This window comes from Barbatula barbatula (genome assembly GCF_947034865.1).
Source record: "Barbatula barbatula genome assembly, chromosome: 14".
Taxonomy (NCBI): Eukaryota; Metazoa; Chordata; class Actinopteri; order Cypriniformes; family Nemacheilidae; genus Barbatula; species Barbatula barbatula.
The window spans coordinates 16,669,595-16,690,569 of record NC_136777.1 but is presented as its reverse complement, the minus strand read 5'-3'; the positions used below and the strand labels follow the sequence as shown (position 1 = coordinate 16,690,569).

Genomic DNA, 20,975 nt, shown 5'->3' with positions numbered 1-20,975 from the left:
AAAGGGGCAATCCTTATGTGGTCCATCACTTTTCTCCTGTGCCCATTGGCAGTGAGAGCTCACTGCACCCAACACTTTTGCTTCGGCCCGCTGGGCATACGCCTGCGAAGTACCTTCTCCAGTCGAGTCAGTGCGCTCTTTTGCCTTCCTACTTTCCCCACTGGGTGAAGTACAGGCATTCCATCCATCACCAAGCATCCCTTCTGGTTACTAGCCAGCCGGAGCAGCTCATATACCAAAGCTCCATGGAGGCTAGTTTCCCCTCGAGGTGAACCCCTGTTACTTGAGCTGATGCTCCACACATACTGACTCCCCCATTGGGTTGTCCCGTCTGACGTATTCCTCACTCCCCACGGTGGACTCCACCATTCCGTGCACCCCTATTGGGGTCGTGCACCATTCTCCCATGAGTTCTCCCTATTTGGTGAGACCGCGTGTGTAATTTCCACATATCACCTCCCTGTTGGTAGCGTGTGGCCTCCGTAGCACAGGCTCCTCTCTCGAGGTTCCTGCGCTCCCCAGTGTCCCTCACGGTGTCAGGCGGCCATCTCATATCTAGAGTAGGAAGGCCCCTGCCTGTGACAGCCGTTGGTAAGAGCCCTGACCCTTATTCAAGTGCTGCCTTACTTTTTTCACTGGGAGATCATGATTCAAGGCAGTGCTCACCCGTGACTTGCCTAGACCGGTCAGGGTTGCGCCATATGAGGTTGTGATACGGTGAAGCTCAGTGGCTTTTCGTATAGGAACCCCATCTGTCAGTTTGACGTAACATCGAGAGACCGACAGAAAGGGAACGTCTTGGCTACGGATTTAACCTCTGTTCCCTGATGGAGACAACAAGACGTTATGCCACAACGCTTTGCCCACTGCAGCGACCCGGGTATCCTTCCCATCTTCTTCAGCCCAAAATATGAATGAATGGGCATTCGCCAATTTCATTGGCCTTTTTAAAAGTCATCAGAGTTGATAGGTTTTCAAACCCCATCTGTCGGTTCGGCACAATGTCTCATTCCTTTCATCAGGGAATTGAGGTTACATCCGTAACCAAGATGTTTTCTTACAGCTGCTTTGTAACAAGGAAGATTTTTAAAAGCGCTATATAAATAAAGTTGACTTGACTTGATTTTGCAATCATATGGTGTAATTGTTTGTTCTCGAGCAGGTATGAAATATCGTCAATGAATGAAACAAATGTTATTAGGAAGAACAGTGATGAACTCCTCAGTGATGAACAAATGTAGGGTGCATACATCAGCTTTATTATTTAAGAGAACTGTATACATTTGTAAAATACAGTATATTAAAGTGATAGTTCACCCAAAAATTTAACCGAGCAGATCTCGTTCCTCATTGAATCCCATAGTATTTAAATGGGGGTCTTGATCTGCTCGGTTACTGACATTCTTCCAATTATCTTCCTTGTGTTAAGCAGAACAAATAAATTGATACAGGTTTGGAACAATCTGAGGGTGAGTAAATAATGACAGAATTTTCATTTTTGGTGAACTATCCCTATAAGAGGACATATTAGTTAATTTAAGATCTGTCACTAAAATCCACATTAAAGCATGATAAAGCTTGTTTTAAAATAAGTGATCTCTGAACGGTGTTAATGGAAATGACTGAGCCACATTGAGTAAAGTTGTGCAAGTAGTATATTAACCAATAAAGTGAAATATTTGAGTGAAACTCGATTGATATTCCTGTGCTAACCTTGTACTATGCTGTTTATCACAACCGACTTTGTACAAAAAAAAAACAATGTCCATGTTTGTGGGCCAGTTACCAGAGTTATAGTGTGACAGAAAATTCTAAAGTGTCTTGGTTATAAACACTCTGTCAACTTCCACAGAAAAGTCTTCAGAAATCGCCCATTTCCTTTATTTTTCCAAATTTGATAAAAAAAATCTTGTCATACACAAATCTGTATTTCCAGAAGCTCTAAGCTTGCAGATGTTAAGAATAATACCACTTGAACACACAGAGCTTAGGAAAACCCTAAAACCTGCATGACATAAGAACCGCAGTCTGGTCTGTGAATATTCCCTCAGCCTCCAGGCTCTAAACACTGGATGGTTAGAAATGGGAAAAAGAGGTAACAGTAAAATGACTCTTTTATGTCTTATCCACAAAGTCCTGACTGACATTTACATTTTCTAAATGGATCAGCATTCATCAGCGCTGAGCTCCCCACCCACATCACTGCTCCTCTCCTCTGATGTGGCATCTTAGTGTGTTGCAGGTTCCTTCATACTGTTATTACCCTTTAATTCGCTCTGCCAGGATATACACGGCTATTTACAGTGCGACTGTGCGGTGAAAGAGACAAAGTTGTGATTCTGCACACGAGCTCTGTTTGGAAGACTTACTTTCTGTTAAGTCAGGGTTAAATCAACTGTCCTTTCGTAACGTATTTCAGGAAATTGATTTGGACACCTGTCTGGATGGGATAGAAAGATCTGGTTTGATTTAGACTTATTCCACATACATTGAAAAACATTATTATGATGTCTGAGGCATGCATGCATTTCTGTAGACTGTAGTACTTAATGTGCACAGAATGCATTTTTTGGCTTGATACATTTGCCACATTGTGCGGTATACCACAGGGCACATTGCACAAAATGCCATATCCCACGATGCAATGCTCTTGAATTGGCCTTCATATTTTCATGTATTGAATAAACCATATTGAGTAGTGAATAATTGGACAACACTTTTTAATTTAGTAAATAATTTGATCATACCAGATCTCTGCAAAAGGGTTTTACTAACCATATTTGTGTCCAAATGACAATTGAACAACGACTACAGATTTAAGTATGCAACATATTCAGGTCAACAGACAACCATGTTGTTCAAACCTTTGTGTTTACATACGATTTAATTTGACATTTTATGTTAACATACTATTTTACTGTACAGTATATACTGTGACACAGAAAGCACTTTACTGATTGCATTTAACAATTGTTAAAAACAATGCAACTTAAGAGCGTATGTATTATAGCCTATACAAGTGTATAATCCGACATTGCAAGTAGCATGCGAGTATATTAGAGTATTTCACCCTACAGAAAAAGGGAAAAATCAGCAGAGTCATTGCCCGTTCAATAAGCAGACACAGTATGAGCTTCATAAGAAAATAATTTAGTAATATTCACATTCAATACTATACTGATTTTGTGAACATTTGTAATTAATACTGTAATTTTCTAAAAAACGTTGACCTTGCATACATAAACCATAAAGCATTATATGCACAGTCCTTACCAAACGAAAGAAACATTTTTCAAGCCATTATTTTATGAACCAACTCAGGTCTGAATGCTCAGTCATCGGATGAAGAAATATTTCTAAGTTTTGGAAAGTGCGGAGCCCAACAGACGTCAATGGGACGTCAAAATGATACAGGAAATCCTTTGAATAAACCTCAGGGTAAAAAAAGAACTGTGGAAAAGAAACCCAACTCCTGTAATAATTACACAGAACTGAAGATACAAATGTCTGCATGCCATTCTGCAACAACAAACTGAAACGTCTTAAAAAATGATCTATATGAACAATGCTTGTGAAAACAAAATTTCTTCTTTTTTTCACGAAATGCCCACGAAGCTGTAATTATAATTAAGCATTAGTGTAGACCTTTATATTATTTCTGTAGGCACTGTAGCAATGCTTTTAGCTGAGAATAGCTGCGGCGTTGAAATGCTTCCATATGATAATGCTGTATATTCATAAGCATAACTCGTGATGGAGTTAAACACCGTTTCGCTTGTGTTCATTTCCTAAATGATATCAAATTAAATTATGAATATCACAAAGATCTGAATTTAAATAGAATGGTATGCTTTCTTTATAATATTGTAGAATAATAAGTAATATGGATGTATATTAATATGAATTTATTTTCAAAGAATTTTCATTTTTCGATGAACCTTACCAAAATAATATTATACGTGTATTTTATTTGAATGTAGATTATGATTTCGTCGTGTCTTCTGCAGCAGTAGGCTAGTTTTTCATTAGTAAGCTGTGCCAACATGAAAAACTGAGCGCGCACACACACAGTTACTGACGTGCGTTGACGTCAGAGCGCGTCAGCGCACAGCAGCGCACGGTTGATTTCTTTAGTTCTGCTGCTCCCTATCAGAGTTTGGGCGTTTGCGGCCACTGAAAAGTATGACTTTATGCACCCTATTAAATAGTATGCACTTGTCGGTGTTGTATACGTCAGAATATGTGTCTCGCTAATGGTGAGCGAATAAGAGAGAGGAATCCAGGTTGTGGTGTTGTCACAAAGATCAGGAGCAGCATGTTTCAGTAGCGGAGAATGAATGGCCTCTAATGGCATAGAATACCCATCTGTCTTTACGCACCGCTTTCATATTCGTTCCCACACGTCCTGCCTCGACGCTATAAAAAAGAGGACGTACAACCCTGAGAAATGACGCCCTCAAGCCCCCCCAGAGCAGTTGGAAAACACTGATGTGAGACAAACACGCTCCAGCAATCCGGAGACGAGCAACTGCGCCAGAGTGCGCGCGGCCGGGAGGAGACGCGCGATCGCCGCCGCTATCAGTGCCGCTCGACCCGAGTCGAGATCTTTGCGTTTCTCTGCTTTCTTTTTAACATTATACCGCGAGAGAGAGAGAGAGAGAGAGAGAGAGAGAGAGGACGGGACGCGTAAACTACACTGCGTTATCTGGCGACTTGACGCGCTTTGATGTCATCCGAATCGTTTCATTTGTATCACATCAAGAGTTATCATTACTCGCCTGCGGTCAGACATGGAAGATGGTCCGCCTTCAACAAGCTGTTTCCGAAGGTTTACGGACTGTTTCCTTGGCTCAAGTAGGTGCACTTCTTATTTCATTTGCGTACTGCTAACCAACACTAGTGTTTAAGTTCATCATGTTTTGTGCTTCATACAACTCGGAATGAGTTTTATACTTGGTAAACTTTTGCTTTGCTTTTATCCAACTTGGGGAGCAAAATGTGACTATATGATATGGGACTGCAGTATTGAGTCTTATGAACATTTCGGTCCGTTTTCAGGTTGTGGTTGTTTGGATAATTGTCTCCCATCACCTGCTTTGTGTTTCTGCTCAGTTTGCGAGTGCTGGGTTTGGACATACATGTGGGAGAGGGTAATACTTATACTTTTAATAAAGTGTGTGTGACACTAAACTTTATTAATGCATTTCGTGATTTCCCCTTAAAAAGCTTAAAGACTAAGCGTAGGATTGTCAAATGGTTTTATTAATGCTGAGACTAAACAAAGGAGCTGTTTGTAAAACTGACATTATAATGAATTGAGTTCTTCGTTACCTGTAACAGCCTGACGCTGTGGTGTAGCAATATTTGTCCTTTGGGTAAACGCTGTTGTTGTGCGTTTACTAAAAGCCATATTAACTACATGTAAATGTTTTCTTAATGATTGTCTTATTTGACACGTTGTTTTAAAAGAATCCCATTAACCTTAGACAATTACATTTATTTGCGTGTGAAACATAAAGCACAAATTTTTGCTGCAAAGATGTAATTGTGTGCTAATAAGTGGACACACAAGCTGTTTTGTCATATGCAATTGTTAAATACGTCTGAGAAGCTCACTTGTTTCTCTTCATAGACACAATACTCTCAGTGGAAAGTGTTTTTGCTAGGATGTTCAGAATGCACTACATCAACTAATTCACAAAATGTAACTTCTACTAAGACGAGCCTCAAGGAGGAATGCATGTTGTATGTGAAAAAAGAGATTCATGTTTGTGTAATAATGTAAGAATAAAGAGTCAACACATTGTTTTCATACTGTTTCATGCTCACATTGATCTGATGCTGCAATAAGCTACAGTATCAGGATGAAATAGTTTATATGGGAGAAACGTTGTTTATATTGCAAAGGAATATTTGTGTTTCACCTCAAATACCGTTTCCCACAATGCAATCCAATAGGTCAAAGTGTGCATGTTGACAGTTCAAATGTCGTGATGGATATTGTTGTATGGTTTCGAGTCTTACCTCATGTTCCTCAAAGATAAGAAGCAAATAAAAAATGAAATTTGTCATTTTGAAAGCTACACACATAAAACATACATAATGCTAGAATTGTCTTTATGAGTTGGTCATATTAAGGGACTTCTTCGGAGGGAACAGACTAACTTCCAGCATTATGTGTGTGTTTCTGTGTAATGTGTGATTACTTCTCTGTCTGAAAAATGAGCTACACACTTTTTGATAAATTAATTGTGTGGCATACAACATGCAAAACCGAATAGTTGAACTTCAAGATGTTTAACCTAATATTAAATTATATTGTCTTAAACTGTTGTTGGAAACATACTTATTTATTTATTTCAACAACTGCAAGGGAAATCATGTAATATATAATATCATATAAAAGATGGTTGCTCTCATAACTATGAACGTCCGTGATTAAACATTATTCATATTATTCTTTGCATTTGGTATTATTATTTTCCTTGCTTTATATCCACAAACCTTAAAAAAACAGAAAAGACCTAAAACCCATATCGCAGCCACAACATTCTCAACCACTGGACCACTGGACTTTATTCGTTTTATGGCTATTTTATTTTTATTTTACAGAATAGTAACAAAAGGGAGTGTGAGCTCCACATGAGACTCTATGAGCACTTTACCACATGATTGAGTTGATCATCTATTAATGAGTTAACTCAGCATAATACAACTTTCACATTAATATCAATGAAGTGTTGTGGAGTAAGAAGCATTCTGGGGGAATTGATATTTTCGAAAATTTAACACGGCTCATTAGAATGCTTGATTCTGATTTGCCAGACATTTTCAGGTGTGTTATTCCCAGATAACAACCTCTCAAAACTAATAACACACGGTAACCCGGATGCAGCAAATAATTTTGACAGGTTTATTTTTGCTTATTCTCGCAATAACAACCGGCTACTTCTCCATTATCCCTTATTTAGTGTTGTTGTAATATTTTCATAGTGGTATTACTCTGGCGGGAGAGATGGGTTGTGCAGGGCTGTACATTTTTTTGCATATGGCATTAGTGCTACAGAGGTTTAAAGTTTTGTAGCACAGGCCAAACAGTCTGTTATATATAAAAAGTATATATACCCATACAAACATTTATGTGTAGGTAACTTTATGTTACAGTTGGGCAACTTTGGGTCATTAGTTTTTCCCAAAGTTTAAATTTTTCTGTAAAAAAATTATGTTTTCCATTCTTTTACTATACAATACTATACATTTGTCACATGCTGTAGTATACTATTATATTATATAAATTGCAGTAAAATTCCTCGTTTTGCAGATACAATAGTGTTTTGGAATCTTACTATAATAAATATTAATTTAGTAAATAAAAGTAAGTACTATAGTGTTTGTGAGTCTTATCACTTTACTACGAGACTACTACAATTTAAAATGGTTAACGTTAAAAAAATACAGTATTTTTAATCTGGATGTTCATATTAACCAGACTTTTATTTTGATGGGTCGTCGCAAAGAATGTGGGCTTGACGATAGCTTTTTTCAAACAGTGAAATGCTTATGAAATAAAGTGTTCTGGAGCAGTTCTGGAGATGGAGGTCATGTGTTCGTGTCCTCATACACTGGGACAAATGCACAAGCGTCACACATGTGTAGTAACACGTTAAACTAGGGATGCACCGATATGTACATTTTTGGCCAATAACGATAACCTATAATTCTTTAACATTGGAAGCCGATAACCGATGAATTGACCGGTATACGGTATCTAGGTATTAAAATAAAATTCTCTAAGACTGAAACAAAAGACAAAAAGTGACGTTGACCGCAGAAAACAAGGTAACCATTCGTTCTCTTTTTTTGCCCTGAAAATCATGTACCAAGCCTACTTTATACTAGTTGAAGAATCTTTAACCTTCTGGTATATTTTTATTTAATAAACAAATTATAGATGTTCCTCCAGAGCAACCCAGAAACATTTTCTTAAAGGACTCATTGGACAAGCACAACATCAACAAGTTGGTATGATTTATTTGGGTCTTCATGAAATGTCTGGAACAGTTTTTGCTTAAAAACACTCAAGGGCGGTGTGAAACAAAACACTTTTTGCCTCGTCAAAAACAGTTGTGCTCGCAGCAACCCGTTACCCGTTTTGCTGCATTTCTCTTTAAATGATAATGAGTTATAGCGCACCCCACCCCCTTTCCGTCCGGATTGTCAATACAACAGTACTGCATTTGCAATGGTTTAGCTAAATGATAACTCTGCGGTTAGTTTCGTTTTAAAACAAGTAACAGGAAACAAGTAGTTGATAAAATTTTACTAGCGCACGCAAAACATTTTGGGGCACACCTTAAATCGGCCTGCAATGCAATTATTCACATTTCCCCCTCAATATAACTGTATTACTGATAACTTATCTGAATTAATTTGAACCAACAGAAATTGTGCTTGTAAATAAGTATATTTAATTGTTTACAGTGAGACACATTAAAGCAAAATGAAAGGTCTCGTGTTATGTTTTTACTATGATTTTGGGGATGGAATTGTGTAGAATAAGGGGCGGTAACAATATAATAAGATCCTCTTTTTACTTCACAACAGGAGCGAAATCTGAACGGCTCCATTTCTCACATGCTTGCATGGAAAGGCACACCAAAACAGACTTACTGGGTGCTTGTTTTTCACGTTTTCTGGGTTGCTAGATGCACCGGGGACCCAATATAGCACTTAAGCACAGAAAAATGTTGTTTTTCATACTTTGATAGCCACATGTCCAAAAGGTCTCAAGATAGAAAGCATTCAGACAGCAGTCTGGGCTCTCAATGTGGACTAAGTGCAGCAGGAAAACAAGTTGTAAACGCAAAAAAAAAATAGCCGCGCACCATTGATTTACATCACACACAAAGAAGCATCGCCACAAACACACCTCACTCAAACAAGCGAAATCTGTCTGAATCAGGTGCAAAACTGGTAAATGTATTCATCTATACAGACAGATTTATTCGTAGCATGTGTGACATATATGTCGCACTGTGCAGCCCTGGTTGTGAATTGAGTGGATGTTGCTTAAATGGATGTTGCTTAAATGGATTAAAATACTTTAATAGGTCAGTTCGACCTTGTTGTTGTGCAGTGTGTTGCGGTTTGTGATTTTTTTTTAATGTAAAAAACATTGCTTGCATGATGTAACATTATTTTTAAACAATCAGAATGAATTATTCTCTAAATTCTGTAGAAGATTTGAAGTTTTGCGTTTTTTGTAATGTATTTAAGGGTATTGTCCAAACGTCTGAGGCTGTCAAGCTCAGCTTGTACAGAACTGCCTCTGTATTCCAGATGCTTATATCACTTCAGGACACACACATTTTTTGCTTTTTTTATGCTTTTTTATGCTTTTATTGCTTTTACAAATATTTGTATTTTATATTTTTAAAATATTTAAATATTAAATAGATAAATGCAAAATCTCATAATGGTCCTGAAGATAGGGTTTTACACACAAACCCTTACTCGCCCCCATCTGAAGTAAAACAATAATTTATTTTATGAAGGCTTTGTGTGTGACAAGCAGACACTGTTGTAAGTCATGCTCTCAGCGGATGGTGTTGTTTAATATGAGGGCTGCCCTAGCGTGTTTGTGTGTGTGGGTGATGTGCTCCTTTACAGTGTCCGTCTTTTAGGCTATTCCAGGTCAACACTAATGTGATCTGACAGTCTATCTACAGAGTGCTTAACTCAATGAAGAACGCTGCATTGTCATGCAGGAAACGCTCATCCAAGACACTTCCTCCCTCAGCTGGATGTCATTTAATCATCTCAGTGAATTCCCCACTCAAACAGCCTTTCACTAAACACCAGTCAACAAAACTGCTCATGTGACATACATTCAGCACTGACTCAAGCACGGAAACACAGTGCGTCCTACAACCACGTGGCCAAAAGTCACCATGCAATCAAACAGGAATATTCGAAGTGTTTCACACAGTGTTGCAGTGATTATTATAAAAAATTGTATCCGTACAATTTGCACTTGTAATCCTTAATCAAAAACGTTAAGCTCCTCTTCCCCTCTCAACAACAACTCTTCACAACATGACGTCGGCAAAAAAAATATGTAGGACTATACTAACAGTCCAATGCCAAGGCATTTTAGCCCTTCCCTACAGGCCCAACTTACAACAAACCAAAGAAAAAGGACAGTGCAAAATAAAGCCCCGCCCAATTTCTTTTTCTAATCTTAGAAGCCGTTTCACTTGTATATACGTGGCGATATGGAAAAGAAGTCAATCGCAACATCCGTTTCATGGAGACTTTAAGAAGTCTCACAGCATCGGCCGATAGAAACTGTATCACTGGATGAGAACGAAGTATTCAAATATTATATTTTGATATATTATCGGTGTTTGCAATACTTCCAATCCCAGATAACAAAAACCGGTAGGTTCCTGTGGAGTTATCGCTGTTCACTTTCTCAACTGGGCTTCTCCAACAATATGAACTTTTAGCAAAATTGATATCAAACATTGAGACATCAATCAGACCAAACCTTATGAGACAACACAAGTGGAACTGTGGTCAGTTGTTGCCTTCAGGTCAGCTACTCTTGTCATCGTGACTGAGCAATAGTTTGTAAGTATTTGAGTAAATACATAAAATGACAATATTCGTAGCCAGTTACCTGGATAACAACACATCTGGTTTAATGGCTCATTCATTTGCAAGAAACTTAGAATAAGGTTTGTTACTGCACAAGTATGTACATTAGGTGTGTTCAGGAGCGTTCAAATTCTTGCTGCTTTTAACTTTCACTTTTTTATTGCCTACCATGTACAGCGCCTCGCACCATCAGCATAAGAAGGATTCTTATTTGATTTCAAAGGGATGAGCACATAATTGACCTGTTACTCAGCATCCGTTTCCCGTGATGAGTCTCGCTACATTGAAGTCTACAGAGCACCATTATGACCTTTTGTGAGGAATGTCCAAAAGAAGATAGTGATTCTGCTATTCTCATTAAATCATTCTCAGGTCCCAGTGCTCTGCTGGAATCCTCCAGATGTGGCTGGGTGAAAATCTGTATCTTTGGCCTCTGCTGCTGCCAGGTCAAAGACTCCTCCCCCTCACATACAGTATATATATATATATATATATATATTAATGCTGTCAATCGATTAAAAATTTGTCTGATTAATCACACATTTTTCACTGATACATGGTTTTAAATATACTTTAACATTCTAATAATTTTACATTTAAACTTCAAATGAATGTAGAAACATTAATTTTATGATTGAAAGACAACATTCGGATGATAGTACTGCAGCTGATTTTTTCATTATTTTAACATTAATTATAGCCGTTCAACATTGTCTTACAGGTAGTAAATATACAGAAATTAAGTTCTCAAACACTTAACAGTCTGTAAAAGAATATCTTGAAATAAAGTATGAACTTTTTAGGGGTGTGACGAGACACTTATCCCACGAGTAGAGACGAGACACGAGATTTTGAGACTTTTTAAAATAAATCCTCAATGATGAAATATATAGGGGGAAAAGTATTTTATCCACCTTAAAATGTAGGCTTTATAAAATCATCTTGTACTTAATGAAACAAATTAAACTTCTATTTTAATTCATTATATTATGCAGTAATAAATAATATGTCAACACTACAAAATGTTTTGTCACAAACTGACTGGCAGTAAATGCGCAAACTATGTGTTTGCATAGTACCATTATATCACACTGTCAATCCTCCTTCCTCCACTGACTGAACCCTCATAGCCTTAAGAGAAACAGTTAAAACTACATAAACGTTTGATAAATGTTTTATGCCAACATTGCATATATGTAAGAGACAGATTTTTGAAGAGGTTTGCCCATGAATGTATTTAAAATAACGTAATGCAAGGCGCTTCTGGCAGCGTGAATCTCCCGTAAACACTAGTGCGTCTGCGCTGCAGACATGAGACGCGTATGAATGTTGAAACCCATCTGCCTAGCGTGTGTTTACATAGAGAACAGTAGGAAAGTAGCGCAGCGGGATGGAAATGACGTTGTCTATATGAATGGCCGGGCCGGTCACTGTAGCTCACAGCATGCACATACTTTGTGCAGTTTTTATAGTGCATGAAAACAGGTCGCACCACAACAAAATGTACCAAAGGTTGCAGTCAGTTATGACAAATTTCTTATTTTTGTATGCAAAACCCTGAAGCGAGTTAGCATTTTACTTCCGTTTTTTTGAATGGTTCGCCCGAAAAAAGGTCTGTGGTAAACAAAACCCCAAAATGTTTTCTTAGACATAATTCACAACAATTTTAACCCGCTTGTTTTTTTTAATCCTTATTGTGTCTTAAAAACGGCTGTTGCTAACAAGTTGCTTATATAGATATTATATCTAGAGCTAGAAATGTATGTCTTTTAATGAGCTTTTGTGTTTGTGGGTGTACAATTCTGCTTCTGTGTCCTTAAAGGCTAAGTTTTAGTTGACTCTATGAACTGAGAATCCCAAATAAAACATTTCAGTAACAATTTCAACGCTGTTTTTTATTTTATTAAAATATAAAAAAAATAAAATTGTGTAGTTACTAAAAGCACTGCATATAGGCTAAAGAATGAAATTAATATTTGCGTTTAAATGAGCTGTTTGTGTGGATGACACGTATACTGTAGGTATATGGGTGCAATGTGAACATGACATACACTGTATATGATCTGATCAATTCTTAATCCTGCTGTCAACTTAAAATAGCAGTTTGTCAGATCAATGTAAATTAACCGAATAAATGCTAATACATTTTCCAACGCAGTTCTTCTTCTTTAGCATAAGTGCTAATTATCAAAATGTTGTCTCAAACTTGAGTAACTGCATAGACATACATATGATGGTGTGGTGTTAAGGACCTGCGAGAGCACCACTTGCTTCCCCCCACGAAAATGTTCAAATCTAGTTCTCAATGCTGTGGTTTTATTGTAACTACATGAGCCGTACATGAGGTAAGGTACATTTTCAGAAACAGAATGTGTTACTGTATGTCTTGTACACATCAGTTACAGTAAAGCTAAACATATTGACCATTTGACTGTGCGGTGCCAGATGTTCAGATGGAGTCTTGTTTTCTCTGTCATGTTCTCTGATGATGAAAACTTGCTTCACACTATCTTTTAGAGTTTCCTGACTGTAGTCACTCGGGAATGATTTGGCTGTGATTTTGTGATGGTCTTGGACGTACCGCCGTGATCTTTGTGCTTGTACCTGGTGGCAGGTTCTCTGGATAGGGGAGGATGAAGTTATAGCGTTCTCTTATCTCTATCTCAGCAAGTCATTTATAGCCCGTATCCTTTCCTCCTAATGACCGCAGCCATGAGAGTGGAAATAATGTAAATTACCTTTCCATGGAAGTCGCCGCGTGTTTGTCGAGTGTTACTGTAAATCTACTGTATGTATATGTTTTAATATGCTAGAGTATGCCCGTTCACGTTGGTCTTATTCAGTATAATTTACTTTCTTATAGTAAACAGAGTAAATTTCCCTGTTGTTAGGGTTGTGTGACGGGACAGTATTTTCCTTGCGACACACAAATGTGTCAACAGGTGGACATTATGCAAGAATGCGTAAATGCAAAGTCGGACGGGTCCTCCACAAGTCAGTTTTGAGTTAAGTTGTTTACAATTGCCAAACAAAGTCGCGACTCTGTGTTGATATAGAGATTAAGTCAAATCAGTCTGTCTGTATATCTTCCTGTCTGTCTGACCTTCCGTACCATTGTATATCACCGTCCTAGCCCAACTGCAGCCCTTTCCTTAGATAAAAAACATATGCTCTTCCCTCCTCAGGCAGGGGAGTCCCTGGTGGACCGCTGACGCAGGTGCCCCCCCCCCTCACCACACCCACACCCACATCACTCACGTCAGGCAAGTGAAAAGTGGTACCTTGGCAGTCTGCCCTTGACACCGTGCCAGGAAGAGAACAGTTCACAATAAACCATCTCACTCTCTCTCGACTTCTCTCTCGGTCCTGCGCTCTGGTGGGTTTTTTATCACAGGAGGGATTTTCGAGCTATCTGACTCTCCGGTCACCGGCAGCATGAGACCGTCCTCACACGTTTATGGGCCTCTCATTTTACTGCTGTAACCTTGGGTGACCGTCAAGTCAAGACAGGTTGTAGACTGTCATCATTTAAGAGGGTCTTTTTTATGTGACGGTCCGAGTTGAAATCCAGTCTGTTGTTATGATCTTAATGTTTTTGTTTTAAAAAACAAGTGTGTGTTGAAGATAAATGAAACGCTATTCACACATTCTATATGATCTGTCTTTACACTATATTCATGACTGGCAATGAAAGTTGTACAGCTTGTATTTTAAAATAAAGGGCGATTCTTTCAAAATCTTGGTTTCAAAAACATACTTTTCTTAAAAACATTAATTTTAAAACTTTTACAACACAATTTTCTTTATTATTTTTTTACCAAAAAGGCCTTGAAAAACGTGTAATTTGCCATAACCATTTAAAACTACAAATCCCCAAAAAGCAAAGGTTTTATTAATCATACATTAATAATAATAAATATTTTTTATCGAAAACTAAACATGTAACATTTTTTTAAATGCGGAAAAATACCAGTATCGGTAATGAGAATTTAAAAAGTCGTGTAAACAGCGCGACAGGAGAATATTAAACTTTAACTAGAAATATAACTACAGAAAGTAATCTGGCAACCTGTCAGCCATCAGAAAGGTACTGGAAGATGTGTTTCATCACCTGAAATCAAACTTTACAGTATCTTTCTGTATGTGTGTACAGTGCTTATGGAGTTCCTTAAAATGTAACGGAGGATGAAAATATCAGTCATGGTATTTTTTTCCACTATTTCTTCGTTATAGGTGAATATTCTATGAAATATTTTTTGTCATGCGAGAACATCGAATAAACATCCAATGGTTTTTATCAGAATCCTTTTTATTTGTCTACATCTTAAATGACAAAATATTGCACTCAGACAAATTGGGACGTGTTGCGGTAATGAGAAGAACTTTTTTTATCTCAAAAACAACAACGACAAACTTTGTGAACAGGTCTGTCATCTTACTAAGAATTGTGTTGGGGAACAGTTGGAGAAAGATGCCTTTTCTGACAAGATTTACGCACCAAGAGTTTTAATTTGATATCTTCAGACGGCCTGACGTCACACGGCACTATAGGAATAGCCTGCTTGTCATTTTAAGCGTAATCTTTAATGGTTTGACGCATTTATTTGTTGATTGCCGCACGTGTTATCGTGCTATAAATAAACATCTGGATTCTTCTACGATAAGAGTGTTTCCTTATGGCGTGTGTATGAAGTCATGTGCTTTTTCTGAACGCCTTCCAGCATGGTTTCACTGAGTCGTGTTCTTTAGGTAAACATTAACCTTGAGCCACTGCCTTAATTCAGGAAAAATACCAAGCACATATTCAGTTCCTTTCCTTAAATGTCCCGCAGCACATGTCAGAACACGTCACCAAATATGTGTAGAAGTATAAAGATACACATGCAAAGTCTACAGAAATCCCAAATATTCTGCAAAAGTCTATAGATTTTCAATTTGTATTTTCAGTGTTGTCACTATATTTAACAACTGACAGAATGTGAAAGTATTTGAATAAATGTGGAATTTCTATTTTAAGAAACGTGATCCTAACAGGTTTTGATAAGAGCTGTATGATAGTAAAGAAAAATGCGATGACATGTTTGTAAGTTTGTAGATCAATTTAAACCATACAAATCTGAAAATTATATAACCAACATACATGTTTCACTTTGTTTCTGTACATTCTGTAATAGTATGAGTTATTGTTATATGCAATATACACATACTGATATATTGACTCAACCCCTTATTACATTTAAGTGAATTAATTTATTAAGAACATAATCTTTCAGTCAGTCTCTAGCCTTCAGTCTCCAGCAATCTGATATGTTTTAGTTTATGTTTTCAGAATTTCTTCTTTTTTAAATGTTTTATATGTTTAATGCAAGTAGAACATGACATTTTCTGCTAACCGCATTCTGCATGAAATACAAGCGAACGTAAAGCATGCGTAAAAATTATTACTGGTCCCAGTTAGGCATGGGCCGGTATGAGATTTTGACGTTATGATAACCTTAAACAAACATGCCATGGTTTCACGGTGTTGCAATTACAACACTAAAATGTGTTATTTTCAAATGCCTGCGTAAAAAAATTAAATATTTTATGGAAATGTTTGTGATTTCAAACCTTGACTCTTTCATAACTCGGTATACCTTGAAACCGTTATCCTGCCTTTTGCTGCTGCCTTTGCATGCAATGAAGAATCTAATTTAATTTATAACAGGAAAATTTCATTCACAGATGAAAACATGACACACAATACTTGTTTTACATTGTCACAGATTCAATCTCGAGAAATAATGGTAGGGATTGTTGAGTAAGTAGTCTCTTTACCCAATCCATCATTTCAAACTTCAATGATGATACATTAAAGGAAGAAGGGATGTCGCAATGAATAAATGACATCTGTACTCCCCACCCCTCCCCTTTTACTCAAAGCAGAACTTAAGAAAGAGGAAAGAAACTTGAATGACGCAATGAAAATGTCTGGGGGGATCTGAGACTGTACAGAACTAATCTAAAAAAGAAAAAGGAGCAACGTTATAGAATAAGGACAAACGCAGAGAGGAAATGAGGCCTGCTCAAGATAGAATATAGTGTAAATCCACAGGCGTTTTAAGCTGGTCAAGGGGACTAATACTTTCTGTGCCTTTTTTTTACTTCTGAAGTGAAAGACATGCACGCATGTGGCGGTACATGTGTCTGCCGTAACATGTTTGGCGAGGCCAAGTAGCTGCAGGTCAGAGTAACGGCATTCCGAAAAGGTTTCTCATTGACCAAAAGTGTTTTTACTGGCAACTGACTAATCAGAATTCCAGAATTTTTTGTTTAAACTGGAAGAAGGTCCATTAAGATGCGATGCAATACAAACTTGTGGAAACTGAATACATTTTACGAAGATGAATCTCACTCTTGGTTTCATATTTAAAATATTTTTATAGTCTTAGAAGTGGCTTAGTATGTAGGCCAATAGCGTTTGAGCTTATGTGAAACAGACAGACTTCGCGACCAATCGTAAAGAGCTTTTGGCACGCCCTTTCACTTTTCAGCACGGCCATTACTCGGACCTTTAGCTATTTCCTATCTAGCGCCTAAACTTTGGAACAGTCTTCCCTGCTGTTCCCTGCATTTGTTGCATCAAAGAGTGCAGAACAGTACTCTACTCTCAGCCAGTCTTGTCTCATTGTTCCAAGGTTACCAGAGCGGGCAGGATGCAGTCCAAGGTTACCGGAGCGGGCAGGGCGCAATCCATTCCCAGACCTGACAAATGCTGGACGAAGGACGCGGCGACTCTACAAAACTTCAGTCGCTATTAGATTATTAATGATCATTTTAAATCTAACTTTTTTTATTTTGCCTTGTTGTGCGCGCACTGTCGAGCTTGTGCAGAGGCAGCAGTTTTTGCCAGAGGGGAACTGGAATCCCCTGGTTAGGCCTGGTTTCCCTCTGAGGTTTTTTTTTCCTCTAATGGAGTATTGGATTCCTCGCCACCATTTGCATACTGTTTTGCACTGTTCTAGCAGCCCCCCCTGGCCGATAGTCAATTTGATAGTCTTATTTAATTAACACTGCATACAGGAATTTATTGTGTGTCTGATATTTGACCTGTGTTTTGACTTCCATAACCTTTAATGTTTTACTTATAGTCAATGTTTTCTTGTACAGCTGCTTTGTAACAATGAAAATTGTAAAAAGTGCTATATAAATAAAGCTGACGTGACTTGACTTGACTATCCGTATCTTGGCTAACATCAGCGGCGGCTGGCCATCTGGAGCACCGGGAGTTTTCCCGGTGGGCCGCTGGCAAATGTGGGCTGGCCCACTCCATAGTCAGAGGCCATAATATTACATCTCGTTTCTATGCAGATGTATAAGTGCGTCGAACGCGCGGACGCTGCCGACCGATGAGCGTGTTTGTGCTTGCAAATGTACTAGCCTCCTGTGTGATTTGTGAGTCCCTGTGGTTTAATGCAGCAGCGCTAACATTTACATTTATGAATTATAGTGGTATGTTTTGTGCATCAGTGCGTTGTTGTGTTATGTTATGTTGCGAGCTGGGTTTTGTGGGCCGCTCCTGCTGAAGAAGTCCAGTGCCACTTTTTTACCCCCAGTCCGCCACTGGCTAACATTGTCAGAGTTTTGTTTTAATGGTTGTAATACAAAACAGTAAAGCGGCCCAATGCTGTTCTGGTCCTTTCTAATGGAACTAACTGTTGTATAAACCCATATAAAGAGCACCATCTGTCACTGAGACTATAGATTTTCGATATATGTCACATTCTTACTGTATTACTATTTGTAATATGACACTAAATATTTATATTTCCGCTTATGGGAGCAATCAGTCATTGTGAGGTCATTTGCACTAAAGAAACACATAATGTTTATATTTGAGAGGGTGAAACAGTCATCGTGAGAATATCCAGTGTGTAAACTCGCATCCACCTACACTCCAAACATGGCAACAAGATCCACAACCGCAGACTCATACGAGATGACTTTGTGTCGATGCTTGCTCGATTCACTAGCATTACACCATATGATGTCAATTTATCTATATCTGTCGTTTGAAATCCAAAGGTCGACCATTGACGTAAGCTGGTTTCCCTTCATTGGGGCCATCTTAGTGATTCGAAAGACAGGGGCCACACCAGCTGGGAGCCGAGAGGCATCTGTTCTGAGCCCATGAGAACCTAACGTTCCCAGAGGTCTGATGTTCTGTTGAGCCACATGCATTCTCATTGAGGAATCGCTCTGAGGAATCTTCGGTCGATGCAAATAAACATCAAATGCCGCTATTGAAACTAGATCCCTTTAGAGCGATTTCCCACAAGCCAGATCTAAAGTTCTTAATAAAAATAAGTGGTTAGCTTTTGAGTGGTAAGGGCCTGTACACGCAAACATCATGGTTAGGGTTTATTGTGTATTGAGTGTTGAGTTCTGAAGTTAAATCAACTTTAAAGCTGCTTAATAAGTATTATATTATATTAAGATTTTGGGTTCAAAATGTCAACTGATGTCAAACTTGACTTTTCCAGTGAAATCGTACTCGACAGTTCAGATCACAATCATTTTTAGAAGCTTGCTGTTGTGAATCGTGGAAAGGTGTGCTCATGGTTAGTAACAAAACGTTACAGATTACAGCTTCAAGAAAAGTGTAACAAAGCCATTTATAGGTTGGTTTTTCCAAAACGTATAAACCTGGTGCCGCTTTCAATTTGCTTGTTTAAGCAACCCGCCCAATCCGACACAAGGCGTGTAAGATTGTAAGAAGAAATGTCTATTTGCCTAACCAAATGCAGAAGACAGAATTAAAAAACGCCACTGAACCAAAGTGTACATCATTTACACTGTGCACATGCCATTATGAAAAAAATGGCGAATCTAGTTTCACAGTGCACAAATTAGATCAGAATCTGGCCTGTTTTATTTGAAATAAATCCTTTCGAGATATTCCACGTAACGTCAAACACTCAGTCAGTGTTGCATATCACCTCTGTGATTGTGTTAGAAAGCAAAGCGAAGAGGGTGCGTCCTCAAGGTCACATCGCTGACAACCCTGTGATGTATGAGGTCTTAACTCCAGTCTCATAACTTCACCATGTCACTTATCTATAATTTATAGCAGCCTGGAGTTCCGAACGCTCATTACGAACAAACAGTCTTTGAATTGAGGAACAGTATGGAATCAGTGTCTCCATCAGCACGCTCCTCATTTGATCATAGTTGTTTTTGTGTGCGTGTGTGTTTGTTTTTGCCCACCGTGAAAGAACAGAACCCAGACCTTATTATAGGCCACTGATTCTTCAACCCGAACGTAATGTTTTTGCAGTGACGTGAAGCCCGAACTTTCTAAGAACAAGGAGACTCAACGGAAAGCCCTGCTTTGTTTGAACCTTTCCTTGGGCCAAGCCATGACCACTTCACCTGTCAGGAAGATGTCACACAGGAGAATGTGTGAAAAGTCCCAGCTGTCCCGCATGAGGTCATTTTACATCAAGTAAATCAATAAATAATGAGAATATTTCTTAAAGGCTAAGTGCTCTTTCTTCAGCACGTATACATGTCTGCCTTTATATTACTGTCCTGCTTTCTTCTGCATGAACAACGTGGTTGGTGGATATGACTCGCTCAACCTTTATTGTAATATAAAAAATGTGCCTGTCTTCTCAACCACCAAATGAAAATTGTTAGCGCAGTTGCATACAAATGAGAACACATTTGACATAATCCCACAGAAGCTTTTTTATACTCCAGTTTGCTAACATAACATTTAATAAACACGTGTTGATTTTGGAAGTTGTTTGTATCTTTGTGGGGGCACAGGGGTCCACTGAAAGCTACTGGCTGTTATGCAGGGAAAGAAAGGGCTGGTGGTGAGTCTTGTGTGCTTTGTGGTTTTGGGCTGTTGCTTTGGTGTGCTGTCGTGATCTCTGTCATCATGTGATGCATGCTGAAGCTTTGATGATGTGGCATGTGATCAGGCTGCTAATATTTGTACAGCTCGTTTTCCTCCAAGACAACGAATAATGAATAACAAGGTGCAGAATTCCACAAGGTGGACTTCTTTATATGGTGCCAAAGGGCTGCGGATATGTGCCCTACTTTTTCTATTGTGCAGAATTAAAACAAAGAAGAAGAGGAAGTGTTAGAAGTACTGATACTTTGATCATTTTTGCTGTTTCGTTTGGTGATGCTAGTGCTGTAGAAATTACAACTTGATTTCATGGGAATTTGTAGCTATTTTAAAGGGCGGCATCTTCGTATGAATTTGTACGTTGTGAATCACGCAAAAACGTTCGAATACAGGAAAAAAGCAACGCCCCTAAACC

At 38.4% G+C, this 20,975-nt stretch overlaps 1 protein-coding gene across 2 annotated transcripts in view; it reads left to right on the top strand.

Moving 5' to 3' along the window:
- Positions 1-4,473: 4,473 nt before the first annotated feature.
- Positions 4,474-20,975, top strand: part of pde10a (phosphodiesterase 10A) — a 45,201-nt gene continuing 28,699 nt past the window's right edge. Inside the window, exon 1 of one of the 2 annotated variants that reach the window (XM_079473593.1) lies at positions 4,474-4,854. In XM_079473593.1, coding sequence (XP_079329719.1) covers positions 4,791-4,854 — 64 coding nt within the window. In that variant the 5' untranslated portion in view covers positions 4,474-4,790. The remainder of the gene's footprint in view (positions 4,855-20,975) is intronic. The other variant, XM_079473592.1, reaches the window with a different exon arrangement.